This window comes from Labrus bergylta, chromosome 23, assembly GCF_963930695.1.
Source record: "Labrus bergylta chromosome 23, fLabBer1.1, whole genome shotgun sequence".
In the NCBI taxonomy this organism is placed as follows: domain Eukaryota; kingdom Metazoa; phylum Chordata; class Actinopteri; order Labriformes; family Labridae; genus Labrus; species Labrus bergylta.
In genome coordinates, this window is record NC_089217.1 from 502,041 (window position 1) to 514,337 (window position 12,297).

At 46.0% G+C, this 12,297-nt stretch overlaps 1 protein-coding gene across 1 annotated transcript in view; it reads left to right on the forward strand.

The window, feature by feature from the left end:
- Nucleotides 1–12,135, forward strand: part of shank3b (SH3 and multiple ankyrin repeat domains 3b) — a 41,266-nt gene extending 29,131 nt beyond the window's left edge. The window contains 14 exon segments of the mRNA XM_065951613.1: nucleotides 1–26; nucleotides 28–57; nucleotides 59–128; nucleotides 344–424; nucleotides 555–572; nucleotides 1,037–1,146; nucleotides 1,148–1,168; nucleotides 1,263–1,356; nucleotides 1,801–1,907; nucleotides 1,909–2,410; nucleotides 2,637–2,924; nucleotides 3,773–5,060; nucleotides 5,169–5,195; nucleotides 5,849–12,135. Of these exon segments, the coding sequence (XP_065807685.1) occupies nucleotides 1–26; nucleotides 28–57; nucleotides 59–128; nucleotides 344–424; nucleotides 555–572; nucleotides 1,037–1,146; nucleotides 1,148–1,168; nucleotides 1,263–1,356; nucleotides 1,801–1,907; nucleotides 1,909–2,410; nucleotides 2,637–2,924; nucleotides 3,773–5,060; nucleotides 5,169–5,195; nucleotides 5,849–6,434 (3,248 nt within the window). The 3' untranslated portion in view covers nucleotides 6,435–12,135.
- The last annotated feature ends 162 nt before the right edge of the window (nucleotides 12,136–12,297 follow it).

The window sequence follows — 12,297 nt, forward strand, 5'->3', positions numbered from 1 at the left end:
TGCTGACGTGTGTGAAGGTGGGTCACCAGGCAGGTCGTCTCTCTGATCCGTCAGGGAGGGAAGTCGTCTGCTGATGAAAGTCGTCTCTGTTTCCAGAAAATCAGAAACCAACATGGTCAGAAAGAAAGGTACGAGCCTGGCCTGCCTCGCTCACTGTCATGACTGTGTGTGTGACAAAAATTTATAATGGAATATTGGTGGCAGAAATATATGTTTTCTTTTTAATAATAGTATTTATTCATCTTAATTTACCACAAAATTATTAAAAAGACAAAAAAATACCAAGCAGGATTTGTGTCTTACTTACTTTGAACCTGTTATCTGATTGGCTCTTGTATTGTAGCCCCGCCCCCTCCAAAACGAGCCCCCAGCACCTCGCTGACACTCCGATCCAAGTCCATGACCGCTGACCTGGAGGAGATAGGTAAAGCAAACAAACAAACACACACACACACACACACACACACACACACACACACACACACACACACACACAGTGCAGAGTATCATCAAACTGTAGGAGTGTGTGTTGTTGACCTTTGCTTTGTCTGCAGCCAGGAGGAGACGCATCGGTGAGTCTCATGATACTGATGGTCGACGGTGTTCAGTGTTTTAAATGTTGTGATGTCACAGTGATGTCATGGTGTTTATAAGTGGTGGTGCAGTGATGCAGTGATGGCTCAGCTGACAACACTGACCGTTTGTTTGTTCAGTGATGGATGTAGTGAGACCCCCCCTCCCCTATGTGCCGGTCTCTTCTGATTGGACAGCTCTCTGGAAACCTTTCCTGGGGGGGGGCTGAACGCTGCAGGGCTGCCAGGGGAGGGCAGCTCTCCAGTGCTGGGAGAAGGGTCTCTGAAAGAGGTTCCACCTGCAGACTTCAGTGTTGCCACGGCCCGTCAACTGATGTCGTCATGTTGCCATGTTTGTAAAGTTGGTCTTGTTGCTGTCGTGTTGTGAAGCCTTGTGTTTGTCTCTCAGTTCTGTCTCTTCTTTTTGTCATTTATGTTGTGTTCACTGTGTCTCTTCCCTGCAGAGAAACTGGACGAGATGTTGGCCGTGGGTCAGCAGGAGGTCGTTTTGAGGGCACGCCCGTCGGACGACTTCAGAGCAGCGACGGTAAAACAGAGGCCGACGAGCCGCAGGAATCACACAGGCTGAGATCAACGTGAGACAAACTGTGTGAAGGTGTCACACTTACTGTTCACGTTCTGACTCTCAGAGACCTGAACGTTCTTCTTTCTGTTTGTGTGTGTGTGAAGTCTTTGTTTGAGCGTCAAGGTCTGGTCCCCCCCTCGGCTCCAGAAAAAAGCACCATGGCGTTACCAAGAGGAATGTCCAGAACCAAAAGCTTTGGTAAGACACACACACACATATGCAGTTTTTACAGTGTGCAGGAGTTGGTCTGCTTCCTGTTGGACAGGCAGGTGACAAACTCTGGCATTTATCTTGTGCTAGCGTGTGTTAGCTTGCAGTGTAGGTACAAGCAGTAATCGTACACGCTACGTCCTGCAGTGGGCGGGGCTTCTGGGGCCGATGAGCCCAGGAGGAGGGGCCCAGATTGAATGTTGTGTTTACAATCTGCAACGAACATTTCTACTGACTCCAATTTGAAGTTGTTTCAGTTTTACATTAATTATTTATATTTTTGAATGCTATGAAAATAATTTATTTCATTTTTTAGTCAAAATTATTTATTCATCCAAAAATCACAATTCCTGACCCATATTTTCCCGTACATTTCCGTCTACATATTTTTTTGGTACCTTGGTTTTTATGTGTCATTGGTTGCCATGGCAGGCACACCTGACGACGACAGGATCACAGCTCTGATCAACGAGAGTCGGTTTCCAAGGAGCTCCTCGCTGACGGACAGCTTCATTCCTCCTCCCCCTCAGACAGCTCCGCCCCCCTCCTCCCTCTGCCTCCTCCACCTCCACAATCTTTCTCCTTGACTCTGGCCCTCCCCCTTCCTTCCTTCCCCCTCCTCCTCCTGCTAGAGGGGAGGGCCTAACTCGCTCCAGCTTTAAGCCGGGGACGGAGCCAAGGCTCCAGGAGCTCTCCGATGCACCGGCGAGGAGCCACGCCCATGCAGAGCGGCAGAGGAAGGCGAGGTCAATGATCATCCTGCAGGATATGCCGCCTCAGCTGCAGTCTGAAGCACACAGCTCCACGCACACGACGCTGCACACTGCCACGCATACCGCCACGCACACGCTTCACACCGCCACACACACCTCAACCCTGTCCCTCCACAGCACCAGCCCGGCCCTCGGTCACTCTCCACTGTCACGCCGCCGGGGAAGACCAATAGAAAACCCCTACGCTAATGTGGGACAGCAGGCTCCACCCTCCAAGCCACAGAGGAGGAAGTCACCTTTGTTGAAGCAGCTTCCAGTCGAGGAGCAGGGTTAGAATCGTTCAGAACTGTATTCTATAAATGTTAACAGTTATCCAATGATATATTGGGTACATAATTGATTTAGTATTCTCTCCTTAAAATGATTTATTTTCATATAAAATATGCATGCATGCAGAAAAAACTTTTATCGGCATATATTTTTCAAACACAGAAACAGTCAGTCCTTTTAATCAACCCTGCTATTCGTCTTAACTCCTTTGTTTTCTACTTTTAGGACTCGGAATGAAAGATCACGATCCAACAAAGTTAGACATACCCGGCAGCCCCAGTAGGGCCGAGTTGTACCAGCAGCAGGTTCTGTCAGAGCGGGCTCGGGTTCAGGGCCGCAGGTCATCTCTCTTCCTGTCTGTGGAGGGTTCTGGGTCCGAAAACCAGGTGCCACCTCTTTTGACTCAGAGCCACTCAATGGACGACCTCGGAGAGCTTCCCCCACCGGCCCCGGTCCTGTCGCCCTCACCGACACCTCACACCTTCCTCCATCCGCTGACAGGGAAACCTCTAGGTTAGTCCAACTGCATAATCTTACACGATCCTCTTGTTTCTTGTTTTTAAGACTTTGGCTTAGCGTTTTTTTAAATCAAAAGTTGATATTTAATAATAACGGTTAAGTTGGACTGGAATTGGTTTGATCAAATCCTGTAGGTACTCAACAAAATACAAGAAGATCTAGGATAGATAGAGACTTGAGACTCCCAAAAACCTAGGGCAAAGCCATGAGGTTCTCCTCTAATTAAAATAAGATGTCAGCCTTGAGGTATTTGACAGTCATGCAACACACACATGTATATACATACATGCACACAAACAGGATCATATGGACATGCACTAATGGAGAGATGTCAGAGTGATGGAGCGGCTCACAGTGGGCACTCCTAAGCTGATGGTGGGGAGGGGGTTTGGTGCCTTGCTCAAGGGCACCTTGGCAGTGCTTAGAAGGTAATCTGGCACCTCTCCACACTGGGACTTGAACCAGCGACCCTCCGGTTCCCAACCCAAGTCCCTACAGACTGAGCTACAGCCGCCCACAGACTTGAGGTACTCCTCAAAATAGAAGAGGAGCTAGAACACAGCCTTGAGGTACTCCTCAAAATAGAAGAGGAGCTAGGACACAGCCTTTAGGTACTCCTCAAAATATAAGAGGAGCTAGGACAGAGACCTGTGATACTGTACAGTTCAGAGGAAGTTGTTGATGTGAAATCATCATGGACAATAGTAGACTGTCGTCTTGAGGGGTAATAGAACACCCACTTAAGATCAGCGTCTGCATCGTCAACAATTTGATAAAGCATTGAAATATTTCACTACTGAAATTTCCACCTTTAATCTTCTCTTTTTCTTTTCCTTTCTTAGACCCTTCATCTCCACTCGCCCTGGCTCTTGCTGCAAGAGAACGAGCACTCACTGCTCGCACACCGAGCCCAGAGCCTCGGCTAAAACATGTTTCTGCTTCCACTACACCTATCCCCACCCCAGCTGCAAGCCCAGAGGGTAGACACAAGCGCACCCCTATTCCCACCCCACAGAGCAGCCCTGAGCCAAGATCCAAACGCACCACCCCTCAGACAAGCCCTGAGCAGCGTTCCAAGCGAGCCACTCCTGTGACAAGTCCTGAGATGAGGCATAAACGCATAACCCCGCCCTTATTCCCTGACGGACAGGTGGAGCGTCCAGAAACAGAGGGAGGGGTGACATCACCTGCTGCCCCCTCCCCTGAGCGCTGGAGACCAACCCCCTTGCCAACCCTGGCAAATGAGACTCACCCTTCTCTGATTGACAGGAGGCGAAGTCTCACAGTGGGTAGCTCAGAGGAAGAAGGCGGGGCTTACACAGTGACACTCCCCCCAGCGTTGTTGTCGTCCAGTGATGAAGAGACAAGGGAGGAGCTCCGTAGAATCGGCCTAGTAGCGCCACCCCCTGCGTTTGCCAGCATTCCTGCCCCTCCACCCCCCTGCTCACTCACCTTGTTTCAGCGGCGGGGTGGAGAAGGAGGAGGGGAGGGTCCTGACTCCCTGAGTAGACGAGTAGAAGAAGAGGAAGGCAGTGAAGAACGGCTCCTTGAAAGCACCTCCCCCAGCTCGCTTCCCCCCTCCATTACCTTGGCCTCCCCTCCAGCTCCATCCTCTCCCACCAGCCCTCCTGCGGCACAACCTTCCCCTTCTTCTCCTGCCACCTCCCCAATTGCTCTGAAGCCCCGCCTTCGTTCACCTATAGGTCGAGGGCGCTCTGCACTAAGGGATCCGCTGCTGAAGCAATCATCGGACAGTGAGCTCCTCCCATTAGCCGCGTCCTTTTCATCGCCCTCCTCCCCCCTCTGTTCCTCCCCAACCAGCAGACAGCCGCGCTATCTGTTCCAGAGGAGGTCCAAGTTGTGGGGCGGTGGGGATGATCGTGGGGATGAGCGGCGAGGCCTCAGCCCAGAGGAAGGGGGAGGTCGTCCAGCTGCACTTGGCGGTCAGGGGTCGGGGTCAGCTGTAGATCTTTCTAACAGGTCGGCATCAGCTCTGGAGTTGAGCGGCAGGGCGGGGTCAGGATTGGATCTTGCTAATCGACTGCAGTTGCTCAACAAAGACAGTCACTCTCTTGGGGAGGAGCCGAGTCCCCTCGATCCAGGTCGGAGGTCACCAGTAGGAGGTGCCAGGTACCTTCAGATGCCCATAAAACTGCAGTTTTGCTGATTTGATAGAACTACGGAGTGTGTGTGCGTGGGATTGCTTTGTAACAGAATTTGTTGTTTGTGTTGTTCCAGATGTGTGGACAGTGGAGAGAGTAAATCGTAGGTTTTTATCTCTGGTAAACACTTCTTGTTATTGTTAGTGGATGATTGCTGCTAACAGCTAACTAACATGCTCCTTCTTTACAGATGACTAACAACTAAATGTCTGAAATGAATACCCCATCAGTTTTGGGATAAAACATGCAATTAGAGCATTTGGTAAACCATACCTAACAAAAGTGTCATTGTGGCTTACTAACGTAATGAGACCTGTCAAGCTTTGTTTTTCTAAACGTGATAAGCATGGCTCTATCAAAGGAGCAATTTAAGAGTTGCCTGTTTGTCATCTTTAAATAATCAAAAGACAAAGAATACAAGGAATATGGTTCTGTCTACTTCAGTCATCTTGAGATAATTTCAACCAACTCCTGGATTTGATATTAGCCAGCTTGCTTTAGCTGATAACATCAACTGGCATTACTGGTTTCTGGTGGCAAAACCAAAAAGAGGACCTGCTTGTTCTTGTAACCAAAAAAGAGTTTCAGAATTCTGTAAGCTTTCAATGATCATGGTGATCCACGTATGCCTTTAAAGAATAGGATTCTTAATAGGGACAATAACAATGGAAATGGTCTTGATGAATGGTTAGCCAGTAGACAGACTGATAACTGTGGTAAGGATGTTTGTGTCATGTGTTGTTTGGTGTGTTACAGGTTGTTCTCCAGTCTTGGTGAACTCCACACTATCTCCCAGCGAGGATACGGGGCCAGCTACACGGTTCGACCAGGAAGCCGCTACCCTGTCACTCGCCGGAGTCCCTCCCCTTCTCCCTCCCCATCTGATAGGCCATTGGGGCATACTTCCTCCGGTTCTGAAAGGCCTGACCTGAGCTCGGGTAGAGCTTTAACCATCTTGAAGTCGTCCAGTCTAAGTCTCCCCTCAGAACCGAAGGAAGTTCGTTTTGTGATGCGAAGTGCCAGCGCAAGAACCAGGTCCCGTTCACCCTCGCCTTCACCCCACGCCTCTCCTTGCCCCTCCCCAGTCCTCAGCGGGCCCCTGTTGGCCCTTCGGCCATGGAGGCAGCGGCCCCTCAACTTGTGGAATAAATATGATGTGGGTGATTGGCTCGAGAGTGTTGGCCTAGCCGAACACCGCCAGCGCTTCCAGGAGCACGAGATCGAAGGCTCCCATCTTCCCGCCCTCACCAAAGACGACTACGTGGAGCTTGGCGTCACCAGACTGGGACATCGGATCAACATCGAGAGGGCACTCAGACAGCTTATGGATGGTTCCACTTGACCCCTCACCTCTGGACATCCTGAACTGTGATGTCATAACACTAGGCCATCTCTTTGACTAGGATATCTTAGCAGTGACTCAATCTTTAGACCTTTTTACCAACACGGAGCCAAGCTCTCTGAGTGACATTTTGTCTTATCAGCTCTTTGATCAAACAAAACGAACTTGTAGCACCAAGGTCTGAATCCAGGTTTAAGTTCTGGATTTGATTTAGACCTCCGAAATATAGTTTAGCCTCTGTTTAAGTCAACTCTAATGGGCAATTTAGAGTTATCTTGGTTGCTGCTTACAGAACACTGGCTGGCTCATACCAATGTCATTTTGGCTGATTTTTACTTTGTCTTGGATCACCAATGATCCAACAGTGTTTTCTTTGTGGTTAAAAGCCTTTTAGTATGAAGGACTTTAATTTAAAACAAACGTTAAATTCTAAAAATTCCCAGAGAATATCCATCAAAGACTGCACTGCACTTGTTGCCCACCCTGTTTTGCACCAACATTTTGAAGAGCCCCCAAAATACAAAACCTAGGGTTCATTTACTGTAGGGATCAAAGGGATCAATGGTGGAAAAGTCAAATCTGTGCATCTCTGAATTCACGTTAGCTTGGTTCGTACAAGTCGGAGGAACTCCAGATGGCTTTGTTAGCCCCAAATTTGTGTAACTAATGGCAAAATGGTTTAAAAGTGATTGATGCTGGCAATTGCGTCATGATTAAAATCCACTATTGACTCTGATTTTACGATCACTGCTCTAATACCCAGTGACTTCAACTATCGAGTCCCATTTGAAAAGTTGGAAAAAGAAAGTTTCTGGCAACGGAGTAATGGACTATTTGAGCCTTACTGACTCTCTAATGGATAACACATTAAAATGTTAGCAGCTGCTAAGGTTAGCAAGCTAGCAATATACCATTCTCTGTGTAGGCTGGCCTGGATCATCAGAACATGTAAGGATTGTCAGAGTCTTATTTAATGTTGCAGATCATGTGAAAGCAAGCTTATAACGAGCTAGCTTAGAACATCAACACAGTGCTCTACTTGCTAAACAGCATGCTAAGCTAATTTCAGCTGGACTGCACTTCTAATCTAAAGACGTGACAGGATATTGATCAAAGAGCTGATCTGACAAACAAATATAATCACACGGGTTCTTCTCCTCGTGCCATTCTGCTTCCCCAGACAAGTTTACCGGGTCTTTAACTAGCGGAGCTGAACGATTAGCGAGCTAATTTACAACAGGACATAAGCTGAGGGTGTTTCTCCGTCCTCGTAAAGAAAAAATGTTCTTGTGACTCAACATTTTTTTTCTCCAAATATGGCTCATGAAGATTTTGTGTTTATTTCTTAATACGGATCATTTAGAATTTATGAATAACAAGTAATAATAATGTGGTGGTGATGACTTACAGAGTTTCTAATAGTTTGGATAATGATTTTGAGTTCCTTATGATTTGACAATGAGTTGAATTTCAAAGGTTGTTTCAGTGATGTTTTGGAATTCATAATGATTTGTCAATGAGTGTGACTTTGTGCTGATGTGCTGTGTGTTTCAGGGAGAGCTGCAGAAGAGCTCCAACTGTAAACCTCTCTGGTTTCTAACCTGCTTATCGAGGGCTTACTGTACATGGTGCTATCTGTTTAAAGCCATCTGTACAGAGAATACCTTCCTCCTTCCCCTCCTATTCCTTCATCACACTAACTCCTGACTCTCTTAGGTTAACCTCCAAAACGCTTAAATCTACAGTGGTTTTTTTTCAAAATTATTGACTCCAGTTTGGCTCGGCCGTTAATATCTTGCATTAATTGTAACTCAACAGGAACAGGCCATATATGGAGTTTCCTCCTTGCCATATTGGGGATTTCTTCCCTGCCATACGTGGAGTTTCCTCCAGACCCAAACCAGATTATGCCAGAGGCCATATATCAAGTTTTTTAAAAAATGGCAGTACATGGCGTGTCCAATAAACTGTTTCAAATGTTCATTAGTTTAACAAATGTGTTAAACAGGGACAAAGCTTGTCACACATATTCGCTTTTGTGAAAAATGTATCCATACTTACAAAGCCTCGTTGCAAGCTAACACGTACGTTTATATTGTAACTATACTAGATTTTGGCAAAGTAGAATCATGGAACACCAATAACAGACCAGTTAGCAATAACACACCAATCCTAATGAATCAAATTAAATAAAAAAATGAGACCTTGAAAAACATTTAATCGGAGGCTGTATGCTAGCTGAATTGCTAGCCTGCCAGCCATGCTAGTCGACGCACTTTAGGCTAATGGTGCGCTCCATTTACCTCAGAAGTCGCAGTTGAGAATGAGGTCACACCCGAGTTGACCACGTTCCAGTTACGAGTTGGTAAGAAGTCGGAAAAGCAACATGGACGCCTCCAGGTGTACCTTTGTTCTGCTCATACCAGCGAAAATAACAAACTACTTGATAGTTTAGGCGCACTTTACTTGAGCAGCCATGTTGGATTTTAAGCTCGGGTTACTGAGTTTGGACTTCAGGGCGAGATCCTGACGACATATCCGACTGGCATCTTCTGACTTCTGAGTTTAAATGGAACGCTCATTAAACCCTGCCAAGCTACACTACCTTCAAGCTAACTTTTACGTTAACATAGGCAGTAACTCACCAGATCTGATAACACCGATAACACAAGTGGTGGATACAACTCTTTTTGTTTTTTTTATCTGAGACAGATGAGAAGATGTACAGACACAGATCCAGGGTGTGTTTAGCCTAGCTTAGCTTAGCACAAAGAATCCTAGCCTAGCCTTATTCTCAAAAGTGAAAGAATACACCTTCCAACAGCAGTGCAGTAACACTAACCTGTAATACCATGTTAGCTAAGAAGCTATTTTAAGAGGAGTCAGGTGAGGGTAATGCTAACTGCTGCTAATGCTAACTGCTGCTAGAATCATAAAGTGTCGATTTTATTTTGCTGGATTTCAATAGTTACAAAAGGGAAACCAACGTGAACACGAGGACTCCCTGAATTCACTCAAAGGTGTATTTCTTTCACTTTTTAAATTTCAAACATGTTTTAAGAATTTTTAAAAACTTTCAACACTTTTTTAAAACCTGACAGTAATTTTTACTTGACATGACTACATTACCTTTCTGACATGTTCGTCCTTCCTTCTGATTCCCTTTGAAGCACAATCAACGATACAGTGCCTGTTTCCACATCAACAAATCCCCTGCATCCAGAGTTTTTTACGCCATGTTCCTGAAAACAAGCCGAGCCACAATCCTGAATCCCAAAGTTGTACAAGTTTACGATGCCCTTTCATGCTTAAAAGTTCAAGAATGTAAAGTCTATGTACAGCACATTACAGTAGACTTTATAGTCTGTATAATATATATTATGGTAGATTCATGTAGCTATAGTGTATTATATAAAGTATGGTAAACAATAAAATGTATACAGTAATATTTTGCTAGACTGTAGTCTATAAATCTTTATCTATATAGGTGATATTCAGCCTTTGTAAACAGCTACACATCTTGTCTGGCCACACACACAGACTAAGATAAAACAGTTCCAAGGAAATGCAATTTAACTGCAAATCTGTCTCGATGGTGAGAGGACATGGTTCACCTCCATCAGCAGTCGGTGCTGATTCTCGTGTAAGGACGAGGACACTAGATGACACATTTAGAGGCTTGTGTGACTTTCAGACCAAAACAATCACTCTCTCTGGACACACCTCCTTCATCCCTCAGCCCCCCCTCCTCCCCTCCTGTTTCACCACCGAGTGTCTGTGAGACGGAGAGCAGCAGACAAATGATCAACATCTGAATACTTTCTGCGATCAATTTCAAGTAGCGATATATAAAACTTAAAGACGCATCTGTTTGTCTTTTTAGAACAAAGATGGTTTGGAAAAAACATGTATGAAGCATGCTGAGCCTCTGAGCGAAACAAAAACAAGCTAACGGAAACGCCGTCCTGTCGGTGTGAACACAGAGCTGAGAACAACAAATGTAGAGGGAGTTTGACTTCACTCTCTTCTAAACACAAACTCTGTTTGAATGTCTCACCTTCAAATACCCGACTAAAAGCTTCATGAAAATGTGTTAATGTCAGATTGTTGGTCTGGAAAAGTTAGGATTGTTTTTAAAGTTCAACAGAAAGCTTTTCACGCTTTGCTAAAAACGTGATTCTCTCAAAGCAGCTTGAACCTTTTAGGGCTGACGAGGGACTTTGACCACGAGCACATTTCTACTATTTGAACACAGAAAGAGGAAGTGGTGTGTGAGGAGGAAGTGCCTGTGTAGCTGTTTACACTGAGTGAATATGACATCATCATCTGTATGTAGTATATATTATAAAGGACTATAGTCTACTGTACAGAGTCGTCCACAGAGAGACACCTGGGACGTCCGTCTCTCTGAAGTGTCAAAATGAAAGCGACGTGATGAAGAGGTCAATCCACCTCTCAGCCTCCGACCTCAGGTCCCCCGCGGGGAATCCCTTTCATACAGACACGAGGTCATTCATGTGTTGGATTTCTCAGCCAATCAGAAAAAAACCAGCGACCTACTGCTAAAATCGCCTTGGTGACAAGAAGTGAGGTGGACGGTGATATGGTGTTCACTGGAGAAAGTCTGACCTCGCCAGATCGCGAATGACTTACGAGTAATTTTTTTCTAAGGATACCTTCCCCGTTTAAAAAAAACCCCTGCCTACGTGTGAACCAGGACAAACAAGAGACAAACAGCCTCGAATCCGGCCAAAAAGAATCTAAAGTTTTGGAAACCTTAATATGTGTGGTTGCTGATTTGTGTTGAATATAACTTTTATGTATTATTTTACGATATTTTATCGTATTTTGTCACTACTTTTCCTGGAGGAAATCCCTCGAGTGCTTCTTCGACTGTTCGCTAATCTGAAACACAAGTCAGCGGTGTTAGCTGTGTGCTAACAGAGGCTAACATGGCGACAAGAGAGATGATGGACTAAAGAGCCAAAATGGCTGCCACTGCATACCTGATTAAATTGTCGTGACTAACATGCCTTCACCATGGTAACGCCTCAGCTTCCTGCTGATTGGCTGAGAATCCTGTCTTTCTCACCTGCGTGTGTAAGCTTCCTCCTCCTGATATTCACCTGGTTATAATGGTTTTATGGTTCCCCTCTTCCTCTTCCTCTTCCTCCTCCTCTTCCTCCTCTTCCTCCTCCTCTTCCTCCTCATCCTCTTCCTCCTCCTCCTCCTCCTCCTCTTCCTCCTCTTCCTCCTCCTCTTCCTCCTCATCCTCTTCCTCCTCCTCCTCCTCTTCCTTCTCTTCCTCCTCCTTTTCTTCCTCTTACTCCTGCTCCTCCTCCTCTTCCTCCTCCTCTTACTCCTCCTGCCCCTCTTCCTCCTCCTCCTCTTCCTTCTCTTCCTCCTGCTCCTCTTCCTCCTCCTCCTCTTCCTCCTCCTCTTACTCCTTGTCCTCTTCCTCCTCCTCTTACTCCTCGTCCTCTTCCTCCTCCTTCTCCTCCCCCTCCTCCTCTTCCTCACTAGCTTCCTCTTTTTACAGGATGTTTGTAGTTTCTTCTGGAGTGAGTGGTGTGTGTGTACTTGTAGTTTTTTTTTCTTCCCTTTTCTAAAGACTGAAGAGCACACAATGACAACCGATGAGCTCTGCGACGCAACAAACAGATTGTAATCTTTATAATAAACCGTCATTTATTACAAAGAACCCCCTCTGCTTTCATGCGTTGTTGTTTTTTTTTACATCTTGAGTCAACAGGTTCGCGACCTCTGACCTCGTTTGGAAGAAGGCTCATAAAGTCGAGTTCATGACTGATGAGTGTCACCTCGACTCAGAGATAGAAACGACCTCACACTCTTCCTGCCCGCG